The sequence below is a fragment of the Schistocerca serialis genome, chromosome 2 (assembly GCF_023864345.2).
Source record: "Schistocerca serialis cubense isolate TAMUIC-IGC-003099 chromosome 2, iqSchSeri2.2, whole genome shotgun sequence".
In the NCBI taxonomy this organism is placed as follows: Eukaryota; Metazoa; Arthropoda; class Insecta; order Orthoptera; family Acrididae; genus Schistocerca; species Schistocerca serialis.
This window is the reverse complement of record NC_064639.1, coordinates 828,625,053-828,645,901: the sequence shown is the minus strand read 5'-3', so window position 1 is coordinate 828,645,901 and position 20,849 is coordinate 828,625,053. Positions and strand designations below refer to the sequence as shown.

Sequence of the window (20,849 nt, the reverse complement as noted above, 5' to 3'; positions counted from 1 at the left end):
AGGAAGATGCTGAGTTTTTATGTGGATTCTCATCACCATCAGTGGAACGAGTATTTGAAGTATATTGTATGTGCATACAATGAAAAAGTCCATTCCAATACTGGTTTCCCTCCATATGAGGTAGTGTACGGGCGAAAAATGCCATCGCCGTTTGATTTAGTGAAGCTACAGAAAGGAAGGACCAGTGAATCTGTACGACAATTCGCGAGAACAATTCGGGATGTTTGGAAACGGGTACAAAAGGGGAATATGAAGGCTTTGGAAAGGCAAAAAGATGCAGTGAAGTGGAAAGGAAGTTTACCGCAGTATAGGGTAGGGCAATGGGTAATGCTATCTAGCCCCTATACACCAAAAGAGAAAATGAAGAAGTTCGTCACAAGGTATGAAGGGCCATACTGTTGTGACAGTGCCACGACATTTAACAGTGCCGCCACGACAGTACGCGCAAACGGCGATAGAGGCGCTCCGCAACTTGGCTGAGTGTGGGAGCGCCACCTAGCTACGAACGGCGCCGGCCGCATGTCACGGCACGGCAGTCGAATAAGAGATACTGAGTTGTTATCATGTGACGAGCTATTGTTTCTAAGTGAGTGTGTTTGAATATCCACGGAATTATTGGTGATTAAAGGTTATAACACTTTTTGGCGACGAGGTCGGATATTTTCACTACATTGTGGATTTGTGTGTTCGTGACGGGGCAGACATGGAACAGCTTATGCAAGCGCTCATTGAACAACAAACACAGCTGACGGCTGGTATTCAGGCGTTGTCGACGTCGCTTACTCATCGTCTGTCTTCTTCTTCTCCGCCTCCATTCCCTCCTTATGACGAGGCCGCTGAAGACTGGGAGGATTATGAGAAGCGTTTGCGGCAACACTTCTTGGCTTTCGGCGTTGTCGACACTCCTATGTGTAAGTTGTTATTTCTATCTTGGATTTCCCCACGGATGTATCAGCTGCTATCTCAGTTAGCCCCTCTGCGGGAACCTGCCTCTCTGTCCTTCCAAGAAGTGTGTGACTTTTTGTCTAACTGTTACCAAAAAAACACCCACGTCGTTGCCGCCAGCGTGGTGTTCTACCGGTGTCGTAAACAGCCCCATCAATCTTACTGGGCTTGGGCGGCGGAACTACATGGTCTGAATAGGAAATGTCAGTTTGTCATGGACACTCATCATTAGTCTTATGCTGATTCAATGGTTAGGGATGCTATTCTACAGCTTGCTCCTGATAAAGAAGTTCGGCAACGTGCCCTACAACTGCCAAACCCGTCGTTGTCGGAAGTTCTAAGCATCGCTCAATCCTTTGAAGTGTCTCACGCTGCTGTCGCGCAAATAGACGCGTGGTGTGATGTAGGCGCTGTACAGTCGACTTTCGACACGGACAATTTGCCTGTTTCACAGGAGAACGAAGATGTGGCGGCGGTTCACTCGTGTAAACAACGTCGCGTTAGGCCGCAACGCTCGCAGCGAAAACAGCAACCACAGAAGCAGGTTCATTCCGCACTTCCTTTGTGTCCACGTTGTTTCGTCCAGCATGACAGGGCCGCGTGTCCAAAACATTGAGCCAAGTGTAATTCATGTAGGAAAGAAGGCCACATTGCTTCTGTGTGTCAGTCCCCTAAAAATCCTGTCGACGAGGACGAGGCATCAGACATAGATGTTAACTGTGTGCTTTCTCAACCAAATAAGTTGTTTGTTACTGTTCGTGTTCTGGATAAAGACATTCGCATGCAAGTGGACACTGGCTCTGCAGTAACTCTCATTAATTCTCGCATGTATTTGGAGTTGGGCTCCTCTCCCTTGTCTCCAGTTACACGAAATCTGAGAACTTATAATAAACATAAAATTCCTATCATTGGCCAGTTTGATGCTTCCACTGCCTACAAGTCTGTTGTTAGGCCCCTCACGTTTTATGTGGTGGATCATGCGGGCACTGAAAACCTGTTCAGTTATGATGCTTTCCAGTTGTTCGGGTTCTCCATTGATAATGATGTGCACCTCATACCTGAGGATACTCCGTATCAACAGCTGGATGGATTGTGTTCTGAATTTTCGTCCGTGTTCTCTGCTGGTCTGGGTTGTGCCAAGGATTTTGAAGCCCACATTACTCTTAAACTTACAGTTCGCCCTAAGTTTTTCCGGGCACGCCCTATTCCGGTGGCGTTGCGTGCACCTGTCAAGGCTGAGATAGACAGGTTAACAGCTTCAGGGATTCTCCTTCCTGTTACCTCCAGCGAATGGGCATCGTCAATCGTGGTGGTTTCTAAACCAAATGGGAGTCTGCGATTGTGTGGTGATTTTAAAGCCACTGTCAACACTCAGAGCCTCATTGACACTTATCCTCTTCCCCATCCTGAGGAGTTATTTACCAAGCTCGCTGGGGGCCAGTTCTTTTCCAAACTAGATTTATCGGAGGCGTACCATCAGTTGCCGTTGGATGCTTCTTCCAAGGAATTTCTCATCATCAACACTCCTTGTGGGTTGTATCAGTACCAGCGGTTACCATTTGGCGTCGCTAGTGCGCCGGCCATTTTTCAGCGGTTTTTGGAACAGCTCACGGCTTCCGTTCCTGGCTGCATAAACTATCTGGATGACATTGTTGTCACGGGGGCGTCCACTGAGGAGCAGCTTCGCAATTTGTGTTCACTGTTTCGGGTTTTGCATTCGGCTGGGTTGAGGTGCAATCTGGACAAGTCACAGTTCTTCCAACCCTCCATTGTGTATCTAGGTTTCCACTTGTCCCGTGAGGGTATACGTCCTCTACGTCAGCACGTTGCGGCCATTAACGCTCTACCCCGGCCGTCTACGGTCAAAGAACTTCAGGCGTTTCTAGGCAAGATTGCTTATTATCACAAATTCATTCCATCCGCAGCGGCAGTAGCTCATCCTCTGCATCAGCTGTTACGCAAAAACGTCCCTTTCTGTTGGTCCGACGAGTGTGAGCAGGCTTTTGTCCGCTTGAAGGCTCATTTGCAGTTGGCGCCTTGTCATGCCACATTCCGTCCGTGTCAGCACTTGGTTCTGGCGACTGACGCGTCACAGTATGGCCTAGGGGCTGTTCTCGCCCATCGGTATGAGGGTGGGTCGGAACGACCCATCGCCTATGCTTCCAAGACCCTCAACGATGCGCAACAGCATTACTCTCAAATCGAAAAGGAGGCGCTCGCTATCATTTATGCTCTAGAAAAGTTCAGCGTTTTTTTGTATGGTTTTAAGTTTCACCTCATCACCAACCACAAGCCGCTGGTCTTTCTGTTCAGCCCATCGGCGTCGCTTCCGGATAAGGTAGCTCACCGCCTGCAACGTTGGGCCTTATACTTGTCTCGTTTTCACTATGAGATTCACTATCGCCCCACGGCCCAGCACGCCAACGCTGATGCATTGTCGCGATTGCCGATGGGCCCCGACCCGGTTTTCGATCGTGATGAACTACTCTGTTTCCACATTGATGAGGAAGAACATCGTGTGGTCGAGGGTTTTCCACTTACAGGTTCGCAGGTCGCGTCGGCTACTGCACGGGACCCGGTCCTGGTCAGGTGATCGGTTTTGTTCAGTGGGGTTGGCCGGACAGGACCAAGGATCAGGCATCGGATCCCCTTCGCAACTACCATGCCTTGCACCTTCGTCTGTCTGTTCATGATGGTGGTGTTCTTCTGGCCACGGATGGCACATCTCCACGGGTCGTGGTGCCAGCCTCTCTTCGCAAAGATGTTCTCAAACTGTTGCATGAAGGCCATTGGGGTATTTCTCAGACTAAGTCCCTGGCCCGCAGGCACGTTTATTGGCCCGGTATTGATTTGGACATCGCCCACATGGTTGCTGCGTGTGGTCAGTGTGCTCAACAACTGGCTGCACCTCGTACAATGCCCTCTCCGTGGCCTGATCCGGCGCAGCCATGGGAACGGGTGCACGCTGACTTTGCCGGCCCCTTCCTCGGTACTTATTGGCTACTGTTGATTGACGCCTTCTCGAAGTTTCCGTTTGTTGTTCGATGTCCGTCGCCCACCACTGCGGCGACGACACTGGCTTTGTCCAAAATCTTTGCGCTAGAAGGTCTTCCATCCACGATTGTCATGGACAGTGGCCCTCAGTTGTCTTCGCAGGCCTTCTGTGATTTTTGTATTGGACAAGGGATTCATCGTGTTACAGCACCGCCCTTCCATCCGCAATCGAATGGGGAGGTCGAGCGCCTTGTCCGCACTTTGAAAAGCCAGATGAAAAAATTCCTTAGTGATTTTTCCACAGATGACGCTCTGCTGCAATTTCTGAGTTCTTATCGCTTCACGCCTCTGGGTGATCGCGGCCCTGCTGAACTCTTGCATGGGCGCCAACCACACACTCTACTGCACCTGCTTCACCCTGTCAGGCCTTGTGCTGTGTCCCCTAGTGCGGGAAAATACTCAGTGGGTGCCGACGTGTGGGCACGAGGGTATGGATCTCGCCCTAAATGGATTCCAGGGGTGGTTAAGGCTCTTCGCGGCCGCCGGCTTTGTGAAATACGTACGGACGACGGCATGGTTGTTCGCCATTACGACCAGATGCGCCCACGAGTGGTGGCCACGCCGGTGCCACCGCCCCTTCCTTTGCCTCCACCAGCCCGAGAAGCCAGTCCTGTCGCTGCTGCCGATCTACCGTACTCGTTGATGCAGCCGACATCGCTACCGCTTCCGAGTACGCCGGAACCGGCCCCAGTTGCGACGCCGCCTTCTCCGGGACCCATCTCGCTAGAGCACACCCCCAGGTCCACGACACCAGGAGGCACGTTCCATGCACGAGCTTCCATCCTGGACATTTTCGACCATACTCTCGTGTCTCTCCGCGGGATCTCCTCAGGGCCTCACAAGAGGCCATGGATGTCTCCGCACTGTCCATGTCACCAAGGAAGTGAGTGTTTTTTTTTTTCAAGGGGGGAAAAGTGTTGTGACAGTGCCATGACATTTAACAGTGCCGCCACGACAGTACGCGCAAACGGCGATAGAGGCGCTCCGCAACTCGGCTGAGCGCGGGAGCGTCACCTAGCTACGAACGGCGCCGGCCGCATGTCACGGCACGGCAGTCGAATAAGAGATACTAAGTTGTTATCATGTGACGAGCTATTGTTTCTAAGTGAGTGTGTTTGAATATCCACACAATTATTGGTGATTAAAGGTTATAACACATACCAAGCAGTTGAAACCATACCCCCTGTTAATTTTAAGCTTCAGCTGCCAACTAGAACAATGATAGTACACATAGGACAGTTGCGGCCATTTAAGGGTTGTCCAGATGTGATTCCAGGTATGTCACAGGAAGGGGAGAGGAAGAAAGAGAGAGTGAAGAGAGGTGTTCAGCGCAGAAAAAAACCAGAAAGATAGAGTACAGCATGATGTACCGTATGCTTTGTGATCCAGAAAGTAGTAGCGTATTTGTAGTTTTTATTTTCTTGTTAGGTATCATTGGGTTTTTTGTTGATTAATTAGGCATTGTAGTTTTATATGTTGTACGTACTTTCGAGTATTGTGAGCCTGCTAGGGACAGCAGTCTTTTTGAAGAGGGAGGAGTGGTGATGGTGATCACTGTTCTCAGGTCACTAAAAAGGGGAGCATTGAGCAAGTTGGTAGAAGTAAAAAACTGAGGAGGTATTACTGATCTCGGCAGTTAACAGCCGGTACGCCGAGATGACAAGGAAGGTATTACGGTGCTGCCATAGAGGGAAGGTAACGGTATGTCCTGCCAGGGTGATAAGCACCAATGTGTACACACGCACGGTGCAGTTATTCTTAGCCAGGAGGGAAGAAATAGACTGTCCAAGGCACATCATGGAGCCAAAATTGAGCTTGCAACAGGTCGGGATGCACTGGATCTTCTCCACCTACGAAAAATTAATAGTAATGGCAAGTTGTTTTGATCAGGGAGTATTTGCCAAAGCAAAACGTATAGAGCTTGAGGGGAGTGGAATTTTAATCAATGGAACTGCGTGTAACATAATAGCACCAACCTTCCATCTACCAGCGTCAACTTCAGGAGTCACTCAATTGAATGGTACACAGCCACAGCTGTACTGCCAAGGCAGAATCTAAGCTTGTTAAATCAAACTCTGGAGTCAGGTCTGTTGAGATCCGTAAACTAGTTCATTTCAGAGCAAGAGGAGCGCATATCAGCCGAACAGCTACTGCAGCATGTCGATTGTTTTGAGCACCTCAGTACCAAGTGCCATCGCAGCCTTAACTTTGTTGGGTGTTGTTTTTATTCTGATCAGGTGTAGAGCCAATTCCAAGAGGGAACCGACGGTAGTCCAAATCCCAGTGGATTGGATACTGAGGGCGTAAGACGGGTAGGTAAGGGGTTGATTGAGCATTAAGTGAAGTGGTCATCCAGTAAGGAATTTTTACGATTTGTCTCATGTCATGTGTTTAAGAGGCCTAGACCACATCTAAGTTCCCTAACAGTAGTAGTAAAGATATCATAAGTATGTGCCGACCCAAACAAGCTTAAGAGTGGTTAGAGGTTGACCCGGAGACTGGATCTTTCTGAAGGGGGGAAATAATGTAGCGGCACCACCATTTAAGTTGGGGAAAAGGTTAGCTTCAGGTGCAGTGTTTCAGAGTGCACAAGCTACAGCCAGCCGCAGGCCTGTTGACAGTAAGTTATGATACCAGTGGTTGCGAAGTAGAATGGACGCCACAGGGCAGTAGATCCGCTGAAAAGAGTAAACACAGCGGTTTGCATGGTGTGAGCTACAGGCAGAAGGGGCCCACTGGCCCAACCCAGGTTTTATGATTACATGACTCAGAGCGGTGCATTAGAAAAACAGAGGCGCACAGCCGCGTATAAATAGGCGCCGATTCACTAACAAGGCTTTCAAGTGTGACAGCTCACCTGGTTGGCGGGGCGTGTCACACCACCGGCTACACGCAGCGCCAGCATTCCAGTCCACAGTAGGTCGCTAATTTGACCCTTTGAGGCCAACACGGGGTCTGCAGCCAGCCAGCGGTGGGCCACGCCACGGCTCATTACTGCTGGCAGTCTTGTTGGCTCCCAACACACGTCAGAGGCATCCCCAGGCGAGGGCCGCAGATTGAGACTGCTGAGCCGACTGCCTGATGTCGTCACAACTCTGTGGCCATACAAGGCCTACACACAGTAGGGTCGCTGAGGCAGTGATTCCGCACCAAGCTGTTTCACAGACAGCGAAGTGGTGTCCTCAGCATTGTGGGACCCGGTGATGCAGACCGAGAGTAACGGGGGCACTTTAACTGGAAATAATTAATCAGTTGGGAAACTCTGACGAGTTTTAATATGGCGCGTCCTGACAGCCCATTCTCGTCCAACATCCCTCTACAGTTAGGTTTACCTTTTTTTTTTTCCAGCCTACACGCATCTATATTTGCCTTCGTAACAGATACAGATGATCAGATGTTTTCCATGTGCTACACTGCACATAACTCTCTACTGAGTTGTTTAACTTAAACAAACCCCCCAAAAGTGTGTCACATACACTCTGATTTGTAGCTGCTGCTTCGCGAACAACTGATTCCTGTGAGTAGTCCTTTGTAAAGAATGTTCTCAATGTACGTAGGGCTCCCAATGGTTCTCCATTGACAGTGCAAGTCAAGAAATCAGCATCTAAGAGCATCATGTAATTGACATCGCCTCTGATTTAAACTTGCTACTTTGCTCCAAACAAAAGGAAAACCTGGTGCATGAGAGAAAGCAGACATCTGAGGGTAGAAGTGGAGAGCCAAGGACATGGGTGGAACATAGGCAACAGGCAGGAAGCAAAACTTTCATGAGTGACATACAGAAGGCACAGGGAATTCCATGAGGCCACCAGTGAGAGGCGCGAGGAAGGACGACTGAGGGTGGCAACCGGTAGAGGATGGTGCTAGGCGGGGCCCTACCAAAGGCGGAGCAACAGAGGACTTGTCATTAAGAGACAGGTCCAGGGTTGTGGAAACAGAAAAAAACTGAGCCATGGTGTCAGTAGAGCAAGGAAGAGCATGGAATGGACAGGTGTCAAGAGCTTGGAAGGTCAGGAACAGGTTGGATGGAGAGTTACATCCACTGGGCCAGCTGCAGTGCTGGAGTTAGTGGTACAAAGCAGCAGCAGCTGAGGTGGCATGTCAAGCAGAGGTGCAGGCATTGCACCCAATAGAGATGCCATGCCATGTAGAGGTGCTGTGAGGTTCAGAGGCACCATGCTGTGCAGAAGTGCCGCACGCTCCGTATGGAGGTGCCACACCGTGTGGAGGTGCCGCACCATGTGGAAATGCCACTCCATTTGGAGGTGCCGCGCCGTGTGGAGGTGCCACGCCGTGTGGAGATGCCACGCCATGTGGACGTGCCATGCCATATGAAGGCGCCGTACTTTGCAGAGGTGCCACGCCTGTAGATGCGCGGCACTGGGAGCCGCTGAAGCAGGCAGAGTTACTACTTTATTCAGAATGGGTGATTCTGTGTCGGTAGGTGCCAGAGTGGATGGAGGTGCCACATTGGTGGGCGCCAGAACAGGTGGAGGTACCACATCGATAGGTGGAGGCGATGCATGGGCAGGCAGAGGAGCCACATTGAGAGGCATCTGGGCCGCCATGGCAGGAGCAACAGGAACTGTGGATGCTGTAGTTGGTGACATCGGAACTGTAGGGCCACAGCAGTGAGTGATGTGATGGAGGAGCCTGTGGGGACAGTGCAGGATGTGAGTGAGTGAGAGGCCAAGAGATTGGGGACTGGGGGCCAATGCTGATGGTCTTGGACCTGTGGGGCCTGAGGTGCCCAAGAGTGTTGGAAGAGTTGATCCTCGTTGCCAACTAAAGTATCCTGTTATGGAATGGTGCACACAGAAAACAAGAAGGTACCTAGGTAACATTTAACACTAGAAGTTTATTTTTACTAGCAAGCAAACAAGAAAACATGAACAACCGAGAAAAGATTCTTCATGGAAGTAATGTAAGAGATTCTCCTATTCTCTGAGAAGAATTGTCACATGGCTTCACAGATATGAGACAGTGCTGACTGTGTCTGGTGATTTTGGCACCCTCATTACTGGAGGGTATGTCGCAGTAATATTGACCTGCGTCAGCTGGAGGCATCTGGTGGGACGGCAACCTTCAGGCCAATGCTGTGTGTGCTGGGTCATCAGGCACCATACATACACTGCAGCCATCTCCTTGTGTACAGCAGCAGCAGAATCTGGAAACAGCCTTTGGAGTTCCCAGCATCATCCACCAGATCATTTATGGATGTTGCCAACAGTAAAGGTTTATAATGTTTCCTTGGGTCACACCCAAAGCTACTTCCACATCTAACCATTCCACCGTTGCATACACCCAAAACTACTTTCACATCTAACCATTTCACCCTGGCAGGACTCAATACATTCAGTAGGCGGCTGAATAGCCACCTTTATACACCAGAGGAGAACTCTAGACAGAGATACATACTGATCTTATTTCTTGTCCTGAGTGCTGTATTCTTGAAGGGCTCTTTCACTGGCATTATACTGGTACTTCCAATACTGGGCAATGTGCTGGAAGATGAACCTTTGTCTCACTCTTCAAGTCACATTATATTCTGTGCTATAACATAGTTTTGACAGTACTATTCATTTCCTGTCCTCTTTTATTCATCTGTTCCTCCCTATATGCATTAATCTCTCGCCATCACCACCCTTAACTAACAATTTGGTGTCAGATTGTCTGTGCTCTGTGGACACCACAGGGTGAGGAAAAAGTGACAAGCTAGGAGTTGTGCTCACAACAATTGGAGAAAAGTCTGCAATTCCATCACTTGTGACTGTAGGAAGCTAGTTGTCTGTTATCAAAGTGGATTCTAGCTATTTTTAGACAGCAGGCAATTTGCTCACCAAATTCTGATATTGGCCACAATCCTTAGAAATGTCTACTGATGAAAAGGTAAAAGATAAACTTTTAACTAGTTTTGCAGTCTGTAAATGAGATTTCTAACAATGTACAATGATATATGTTGTGCTGCACTAAATATGTATAATAACCATGAAAGAGTGGTAATATGGAACTCAGTTGGAGTCCTTCTCTTGGAGTCCTCCTCTTGGAGTCCTCCTCTTGGAGTCCTTCTCTTGGAGTCCTTCTCTTAGAGTCCTTCTCTTAGTGCAGGGATTCTGTAATTATACTTTGAATGATTTGATCAGACTGCTAAACAAAAACTAATATGGAAGAAAGAGTGTGGCACCCTGAAGTACTCTAAATTATGTTATTTTATACCAACTACAAAATATAAAGCAAAGAAAACAAAGCTTGTTTCCCTTTATTCAGTTGTTATAGTGGTCTGCACATTAGAAGGCAACTGTATGATGTGTGATGATGTGTTCTGCATAGAGAGATACAGAGAATGCTTTATATCACCACCAGTGTGCTATCTGTCTCTGTCCCACACGTCAGCCATTGAGGCTAAGTAGCCTAATCGTACCTCAACTGACATAAAATCATTGCTAAATATTCTACACACATCCCGAAGTGCATGCTACAGGCAGATGCGGCAGAATGACACTATTGGCTGGATCATCATGTGGTACACTGCTCCTTGTCGTTGCGCATCGCCCCACCGCCTACCTTCTTATAAGCACACAACTGTAACACTATCAAAATTCTCAAGAAATCCAGATTCAAGCTAAGTTACAGAATCTTTTCTAATGCATTTCAGCATTCAAATGGGTTTTCTGAATTCAAGTAGGAAACATAGTTAATTGTAATGCAAATGAACTTAATTCACTTTTTTTTCCTTTCTTAGAAAATGGCATTAATAGTTAGCATTCAGTCCCACAATGCCATGTGGGGTGACTTGATTTGAACCCAACAGCATTTTATTAAGCATAATCATATTGAAGTTGGTATGGCGTTGCCCTCCTCTTGACTTTTGAACTTGTTTACCCAGCTAACTATAGGGGAACTACAACTTAACATGTACTCAAACTGATAATGAGACTTTGCATTTTTCGCATTAACAAACCACTGCTAGACGTGAAAGAAGAAATAGGCGAGAGACAAAATCCTGGGGCCAAGTGAGGACTTAAATACAGACCTCTAATGATAATGAGAATGAAGGGCAAAAGTGACAAATAAATTCTTCACTATGGGTAATTTTTTTCCCTGTGTGAGCTCTAACAATATCCAGTTTAGCTAAACAGAACATGAAAACTTCACAACATGAAAGGGAGATAAGTGAAAGAGTTCAGATAAGTTTTAGCTGATGAGTTTTTGTGACATCAGTGAAAATCATGTGTGGTAAATTGAAAGGTTCATCATAGGATGGTGACATGAAAAACTTTTCCTGGCTTCAGTACTCGTCATCACAACCAATACAGTTATTATAGATGATTAAAGATCCTGTTTGTGTTCAACAAACTGTGTGCTACTGATAGGTGTTGTGGATGCAGAAGTGCTGTCTTACTGAAAAGTTATTAACCAACAGCATAAAAACAGTGCTGTGTGCAAATGTATTGTATAATATTAGCTGTCTAATTTAAATCCTAGTATTTTACATAGGTATCATATTTATATATATAGTTATATAATGATGACGTAATAACTGGAAATCAAATAAAGAAAAATGGCAGTGGTCCATATACATTTCCTTTTGGTCAAGCAAAATATTCTAGTTTATTTCATCTGATTGTGTTGTTGACATTAGTTACGCAATTTTTTCCCCAAGTAGGTCGCACCTGGAGACTGTCAAACCTTATTGTTGACTGTAAGCAATGAAGGCTGTGAACTATTTAAGAATGATTTACTCAGAGCACTGAAATGTCAAAGAAGCATTCTGTTAGAGTTTGAAATAAATACGAACATTGTCATTTTATTTTATGTCGCCAGGACTGTTGTTGTTTGGTCCACCTGGAACTGGCAAGACCCTGCTTGCCAAAGCTATTGCCACTGAATGCAGCCTTAACTTCCTTTCCGTGAAAGGACCTGAACTGCTCAATATGTATGTTGGTCAAAGTGAGATGAATGTTAGAGAAGGTAAGAAACTTACAACATTTATGTTCCTTATATACATTACTACCATCACTGCAGCAGTAATACAGTTATGTGTTCAGATGTTGTTGTTGTTGTGGTCTTCAGTCCTGCGACTGGTTTGATGCAGCTTTCCATGCTACCCTATCCTGTGCAAGTTTCTTCATCTCCCAGTACCTACTGCAACCTACATCCTTCTGAATCTGCTTAGTGTATTCATATCTTGGTCTCCCTCTACGATTTTTACCCTCCACGCTGCCCTCGAATGCTAAATTTGTGATCCCTTGATGCCTCAGAACATGTCCTACCAGCCGGACCCTTCTTCTAGTCAAGTTGTGCCACAAACTCCTCTTCTCCCCAATTCTATTCAATACCTCCTCATTAGTTATGCGATCTACCCATCTAATCTTCAGCATTCTTATGTAGCACCCCATTTCGAAAGCTTCTATTCTCTTCCTGTACAAACTATTTATCGTCCATGTTTCACTTCCATACATGGCTACACTCCATACGAATACTTTCAGAAACAACTTCCTGACACTTAAATCTATACTCGATATTAACAAATTTCTCTTCTTCAGAAACGCTTCCCTTGCCATTGCCAGTCTACATTTTATATCTTCTCCACGTCGACCATCATCAGTTATTTTTCTCCCCAAATAGCAAAACTCCTTTACTACTTTGAGTGTCTCATTTCCTAACCTAATTCCCTCAGCATCACCCGACTTAATTCGGCTACATTCCACTATCCTCGTTTTCCTTTTGTTGATTTTCATCTTATATCCTCCTTTCAAGACACTGTCCATTCCGTTCAGCTGCTCTTCCAAGTCCTTAGCTGTCTCTGACAGAATTGCAATGTCATCGGCGAACCTCAAAGTTTTTATTTCTTCTCCATGGATTTTAATACCTACTCCGAATTTTTCTCTTGTTTCCTTTACTGCTTGCTCAATATAGAGATTGAATAACATTGGGGAGAGGCTACAACCCTGTCTCACTCCCTTCCCAACCACTGCTTCCCTTTCATGCCCCTCCACTCTTATAACTGCCATCTGGTTTCTGTACAAATTGTAAATAGCCTTTTGCTCCTTGTATTTTACCCTTGCCACCTTTAGAATTTGAAAAAGAGTATTCCAGTCAACATTGTCAAAAGCTTTCTCTAAGTCTACAAATGCTAGAAATGTACGTTTGCCTTTCCTTAATCTTTCTTCTAAGATAAGTCGTAAGGTCAGTATTGCCTCACGTGCTCCATTATTTCTACGAAATCCAAACTGATCTTCTCCGAGGCAGGCTTCTACCAGCTTTTCCATCGTCTGTAAAGAATTCGTGTTAGTATTTTGCAGCTGTGACTTATTAAACTGATAGTTCGGTAATTTTCACATCTGTCAACACCTGCTTTCTTTGGGATTGGAATTATTATATTCTTCTTGAAGTCTGAGGGTATTTTGCCTGTCTCATACATCTTGCTCACCAGGTGGTAGAGTTTGGTCAGGACTGGCTCTCCCAAGGCCGTCAGTAGTTCGACTTAGGTCTTTCAGTGCTCTGTCAAGCTCTTCACGCAGTATCGTATCTCCCATTTCATCTTCATCTACATTCTCTTCCTTTTCCATAATATTGTCCTCAAGTACATCACCCTCATATAGACCCTCTATATACTCCTTCCACCTTTCTGCTTTCTCTTCTTTGGTTAGAACTGGATTTCCGTCTGAGTTCTTGATATTCATACAAGTTGTTGTCCTTTCTCCAAAGGTCTCTTTAATTTTCCTGTAGGCAGTATCTATCTTACCCCTAGTGAGATAAGCCTCTACATCCTTACATTTGTCCTCTAGCCGTCCCTGCTTAGCCATTTTGCACTTCCTGTCGATCTCATTTTTGAGACGTTTGTATTCTTTTTTGCCTGCTTCATTTAGTGCATTTTTATATTTTCCCCTTTCATCAATTAAATTCAATATTTCTTCTGTTACCCAAGGAGTTCTACTAGCCCTCGTCTTTTTACCTACTTGATCCTCTGCTGCCTTCACTACTTCACCCCTCACAGCTACCCATTCTCCTTCTACTGTACTTCTTTCCCCCATTGCTGTCAATTGTTCCCTTATGCTCTCCCTGAAACTCTGTACAACTCTGGTTTAGTCAGTTTATCCAGGTCCCATCTCCTTAAATCCCCACCTTTTTGCAGTGTCTTCAGTTTTAATCTACAGTTCATAACCAATAGATTGTGGTCAGAGTCCACATCTGCCCCTGGAAATGTCTTACAATTTAAAACCTGGTTCCTAAATCTCTGTCTTACCATTATATAATCTGTCTGATACCTTTTAGTATCTCCGGGATTCTTCCATGTATACAACCTTCTTTTATGATTCTTGAACCAAGTGTTAGCTATGATTAAGTTATGCTCTGTGCAAAATTCTACCAGACGGCTTCCCTACTATGCTGTTTGTAGTAGCTTATCTGCACTCCTATTTTTTTATTCATTATTAAATCTACTCCTGCATTACCCCTATTTGACTTTGTATTTATAACCCTGTATTCACCTGACCAAAAGTCTTGTTCCTTCTGCCACCGAACTTCACTAATTCCCACTTTATCTAACTTTAACCTATCCATTTCCCTTTTTAAATTTTCTAACCTACCTGCTTGATCCGTAGAATGTCAGTTTTCTTTTTCCTGATAACGACGTCCTCTTGAGTAGTGTTTGAGATATGTCTATTGATCTTTAGTGAGATGAAATCATAAGCATTAAAGACCACAAAGTTTTATTGAGACGTGCTGTGGTTGTTGTTGTGTTGTTGTTGTTGTTGTTGTTGTCGTCTTCAGTCCAGAGACTGGTTTGATGCAGCTCTCTATGCTATCCTATCATGTGCAAGCTTCTTAATCTCAAAGTATGTACTGCAACCTACATCTGTCTGAATCTGCTTACAAGGGAACCTCCCCATCACACCCCCCTCAGATTTAGTTTTAAGTTGTCACAGTGGATAGGCCTTGAAAAACTGAACACAGATCAATCGAGAAAACAGGAAGAAATTGTGTGGAACTATGAAAAAAATAAGCAAAATATACAAACTGAGTAGTCCATGTGCAAGGTAAGCAACATCGAGGAGAATGTGAGCTTAGGGGCGCCGTGGTCCCGTGGTTAGCGTGAGCAGTTGTGGAGCAAGAGGTCCTTGGTTCAAGTCTTCCCACGAGTGAAAAGTTTACTATATTTATTTTCGTAAAGTTATGATCTGTCCGTTTGTTCATTGACGTCTCTGTTCACTGTAATAAGTTTAGTGTATGTGTTTTGCGACTGCACCGCAAAACCGTGCGATTAGTAGAGGACATGCCTCTCCAATGGGAACCGAAAACATTTGATTGCAAGGTCATAGGTCAACCGATTCCTCCACAGGAAAACACGTCTGATATATTCTATACGACACTGGTGACGGCATGTGCGTCACATGACAGAAATATGTTCTCGACCCACCTAACTTGTACACTTGTCGAATGGGTAAAAAGATTCTTCTACCTTGCCCGATTTAGGTTTTCTTGTGGATGTGATAATCAATCCCCAAAAAAATGATGAAAACGTAAGAGTTTGTCACATAAACTGAAAATAAAAATTTAAACTTTTCACTCGAGGGAAGACTTGAACCAAGGACCTTTCGTTCCGCAGCTGCTCATGGTAACCACAGGACCACAGCGCTCCTCAGCTCATACGTCCCTTGATGCTGTATATCTTGCGCATGGACTACTCAGTTTGTATATTTTGCTTATTTTTTTCATAGTCCCACACAACTTCTTCCTGTTTTCTCGATTGATCTGTGTTCAGTTTTTCAAGGCCTATCCACTGTGCCAACTTAAAACTAAATCTGAGGGGGGTGCAATGGGTAGGTTCCCTTGTTAGTGTATTCATATTTTCGTCTCCCTCTATGATTTTTACCTCCCGCTGCCCTCCAGTACTAAATTGGTGATCCCTTGATGCCTTAGAACATATCCTACCAACCAATCCCTTCTTCTAGTCAAGTTGTGCCACAAGTTCCTCTTCTCCCCAATTCTATTCAGTACCTCATCATTAGTTATGTGATCTATCCATCTAATCTTAAGCATTCTTCTGTAGCACCACATTTCAAAAGCCTCTATTTTCTTCTTGTCTAAACTGTTTATCGTCGATGTTTCACTTCCATACATGGCTACACTCCGTACAAATATTTTCAGAAATGACTACCTGACACTTAAGTCTATACTCGATGTTAACAAATTTCTCTTCTTCAGAAACGGTTTCCTTGCCACTGCCAGTCTACATTTTATATCCTCTGCACTTTGACCATCATCAGATATTTTCTCCCCAAATAACAAAACTGATCTACTACTTTATTGTCTCATTTCCTAATATAATTCCCTCAGTATCACCTGATGTAATTCAACTACATTCCATTATCTTTGTTTCGCTTTTGTTGATGTTCATCTTATATCCTCCTTTCAAGATCTGCCAGAATTACAATATCATTGGCAAACCCAAAGTTTTAATTTCTTCTTCCTACTTCAAATTTTTCTTTTGTTTCCTTTACTGCTTGCTTGATAAACAGATTGAATAACATTGGGGATAGTCTACAACCCTGTCTCACTCCCTTTCCAACCACTGCTTCCCTTTCATGCCCCCTGACTCTTATAACTGCCATCTGGTTTTTGTGCAAATTGTAAATAGTCTTTCGTTCCCTGTATTGGACCCCTGCCACCTTCAAAATTTGAAAGAGAATATTCCAGTCAATTTTGTCAAAAGCTTTCTCTAAGTCTATAAATGCTTGAATCGTAAGTTTGCCTTTCCTTAATCTATCTTCTAAGATAAGTCAAAGGGTCAGTATTGCCTCACGTGTTCCAACATTTCTATGGAATCCAAACTGATCCTCCCCGAGGTTGACTTCCACCAGTTTTCCATTCATCTGTAAAGAATTCCTGTTAGTATTTTGCAGCCATGACTTATTAAACTGATAGTTCAGTAATTTTCATGCCTGTCAACGCCTGCTTTATTTGGGATTGGAATGACTATATTCTTCTTGCAGTCTGATGGTATTTTGCCTGTCTCAAACATCTTGCTTATCAGATGGTAGTTTTGTCAGGGCTGGCTCTCCTAAGGCTATCAGTAGTTCTAATTGAATGTTGTCTACTCCCAGGGCCTTGTTTCAACTTGGGTCTTTCAGTGCTCTGTCAAATTCTCCATGCAGTATCATATCTCCCATTTCATCTTCATGTACGTCCTCTTCCATTTCCATAATATTGCCTTGCAGTACATCGCCCTTGTATAGACCCCCTATATACTCCTTCCACCTTTCCGCTTTCCCTTCTTTGCTTATAACTGGTTTTCCATCTGAGCTCTTGACATTCATACAAGTGGTTCTCTTCTCTCCAAAGGTCTCTTATAGGCAATATCTTTCTTACGCCTAGTGATATATGCCTCCACATCCTTACATTTGTCCTCTAGCCATCGCTGCTTTGCCATTTTGCACTTCCTGTCAATCTCATTTTTGAGACGTTTGCATGCTATGCATTGGTAATAGAAAATTCAGTCATTATCATGATATGAAAAAAAAAAAAAAAACATTTTATTTACGTTATGATCTCTGTATTTATAAATTGAAGCCACGCCCTCACATCCATCTGTGTGTGCCGCCTAATCTCAGGAATTGTTATAGGGATTTTGATCCAGTTTTGACTAATAGATACACCAAATTGCATTGAAGGGTTTTGTGTATCATTTGTAAACATTTGTTAGAAATTGTCTGAGTTATGATGAATTAAAGTTGTGAAAATGACACCATTGCCACCTAGTTCGGTAATTTTCACATCTGTCAACACCTGCTTTCTTTGGGATTGGAATTATTATATTCTTCTTGAAGTCTGAGGGTATTTTGCCTGTCTCATACATCTTGCTCACCAGGTGGTAGAGTTTGGTCAGGACTGGCTCTCCCAAGGCCGTCAGTAGTTCGACTTAGGTCTTTCAGTGCTCTGTCAAGCTCTTCACGCAGTATCGTATCTCCCATTTCATCTTCATCTACATTCTCTTCCTTTTCCATAATATTGTCCTCAAGTACATCACCCTCATATAGACCCTCTATATACTCCTTCCACCTTTCTGCTTTCTCTTCTTTGGTTAGAACTGGATTTCCGTCTGAGTTCTTGATATTCATACAAGTTGTTGTCCTTTCTCCAAAGGTCTCTTTAATTTTCCTGTAGGCAGTATCTATCTTACCCCTAGTGAGATAAGCCTCTACATCCTTACATTTGTCCTCTAGCCGTCCCTGCTTAGCCATTTTGCACTTCCTGTCGATCTCATTTTTGAGACGTTTGTATTCTTTTTTGCCTGCTTCATTTAGTGCATTTTTATATTTTCCCCTTTCATCAATTAAATTCAATATTTCTTCTGTTACCCAAGGAGTTCTACTAGCCCTCGTCTTTTTACCTACTTGATCCTCTGCTGCCTTCACTACTTCACCCCTCACAGCTACCCATTCTCCTTCTACTGTACTTCTTTCCCCCATTGCTGTCAATTGTTCCCTTATGCTCTCCCTGAAACTCTGTACAACTCTGGTTTAGTCAGTTTATCCAGGTCCCATCTCCTTAAATCCCCACCTTTTTGCAGTGTCTTCAGTTTTAATCTACAGTTCATAACCAATAGATTGTGGTCAGAGTCCACATCTGCCCCTGGAAATGTCTTACAATTTAAAACCTGGTTCCTAAATCTCTGTCTTACCATTATATAATCTGTCTGATACCTTTTAGTATCTCCGGGATTCTTCCATGTATACAACCTTCTTTTATGATTCTTGAACCAAGTGTTAGCTATGATTAAGTTATGCTCTGTGCAAAATTCTACCAGACGGCTTCCCTACTATGCTGTTTGTAGTAGCTTATCTGCACTCCTATTTTTTTATTCATTATTAAATCTACTCCTGCATTACCCCTATTTGACTTTGTATTTATAACCCTGTATTCACCTGACCAAAAGTCTTGTTCCTTCTGCCACCGAACTTCACTAATTCCCACTTTATCTAACTTTAACCTATCCATTTCCCTTTTTAAATTTTCTAACCTACCTGCTTGATCCGTAGAATGTCAGTTTTCTTTTTCCTGATAACGACGTCCTCTTGAGTAGTGTTTGAGATATGTCTATTGATCTTTAGTGAGATGAAATCATAAGCATTAAAGACCACAAAGTTTTATTGAGACGTGCTGTGGTTGTTGTTGTGTTGTTGTTGTTGTTGTTGTTGTTGTCGTCTTCAGTCCAGAGACTGGTTTGATGCAGCTCTCTATGCTATCCTATCATGTGCAAGCTTCTTAATCTCAAAGTATGTACTGCAACCTACATCTGTCTGAATCTGCTTACAAGGGAACCTCCCCATCACACCCCCCTCAGATTTAGTTTTAAGTTGTCACAGTGGATAGGCCTTGAAAAACTGAACACAGATCAATCGAGAAAACAGGAAGAAATTGTGTGGAACTATGAAAAAAATAAGCAAAATATACAAACTGAGTAGTCCATGTGCAAGGTAAGCAACATCGAGGAGAATGTGAGCTTAGGGGCGCCGTGGTCCCGTGGTTAGCGTGAGCAGTTGTGGAGCAAGAGGTCCTTGGTTCAAGTCTTCCCACGAGTGAAAAGTTTACTATATTTATTTTCGTAAAGTTATGATCTGTCCGTTTGTTCATTGACGTCTCTGTTCACTGTAATAAGTTTAGTGTATGTGTTTTGCGACTGCACCGCAAAACCGTGCGATTAGTAGAGGACATGCCTCTCCAATGGGAACCGAAAACATTTGATTGCAAGGTCATAGGTCAACCGATTCCTCCACAGGAAAACACGTCTGATATATTCTATACGACACTGGTGACGGCATGTGCGTCACATGACAGAAATATGTTCTCGACCCACCTAACTTGTACACTTGTCGAATGGGTAAAAAGATTCTTCTACCTTGCCCGATTTAGGTTTTCTTGTGGATGTGATAATCAATCCCCAAAAAAATGATGAAAACGTAAGAGTTTGTCACATAAACTGAAAATAAAAATTTAAACTTTTCACTCGAGGGAAGACTTGAACCAAGGACCTTTCGTTCCGCAGCTGCTCATGGTAACCACAGGACCACAGCGCTCCTCAGCTCATACGTCCCTTGATGCTGTATATCTTGCGCATGGACTACTCAGTTTGTATATTTTGCTTATTTTTTTCATAGTCCCACACAACTTCTTCCTGTTTTCTCGATTGATCTGTGTTCAGTTTTTCAAGGCCTATCCACTGTGCCAACTTAAAACTAAATCTGAGGGGGGTGCAATGGGTAGGTTCCCTTGTTAGTGTATTCATATTTTCGTCTCCCTCTATGATTTTTACCTCCCGCTGCCCTCCAGTACTAAATTGGTGATCCCTTGATGCCTTAGAACATATCCTACCAACCAATCCCTTCTTCTAGTCAAGTTGTGCCACAAGTTCCTCTTCTCCCCAATTCTATTCAGTACCTCATCATTAGTTATGTGATCTATCCATCTAATCTTAAGCATTCTTCTGTAGCACCACATTTCAAAAGCCTCTATTTTCTTCTTGTCTAAACTGTTTATCGTCGATGTTTCACTTCCATACATGGCTACACTCCGTACAAATATTTTCAGAAATGACTACCTGACACTTAAGTCTATACTCGATGTTAACAAATTTCTCTTCTTCAGAAACGGTTTCCTTGCCACTGCCAGTCTACATTTTATATCCTCTGCACTTTGACCATCATCAGCTATTTTCTCCCCAAATAACAAAACTGATCTACTACTTTATTGTCTCATTTCCTAATATAATTCCCTCAGTATCACCTGATGTAATTCAACTACATTCCATTATCTTTGTTTCGCTTTTGTTGATGTTCATCTTATAT

The 20,849-nt window shown here is 44.1% G+C and overlaps 1 protein-coding gene across 1 annotated transcript in view; it reads left to right on the top strand.

Moving 5' to 3' along the window:
- Nucleotides 1–20,849, top strand: part of LOC126458093 (peroxisome assembly factor 2) — a 145,313-nt gene that overhangs the window by 66,840 nt on the left and 57,624 nt on the right. Inside the window, exon 6 of the mRNA XM_050094915.1 lies at nt 11,824–11,970. Within this exon, the coding sequence (XP_049950872.1) occupies nt 11,824–11,970 (147 nt within the window). The remainder of the gene's footprint in view (nt 1–11,823; nt 11,971–20,849) is intronic.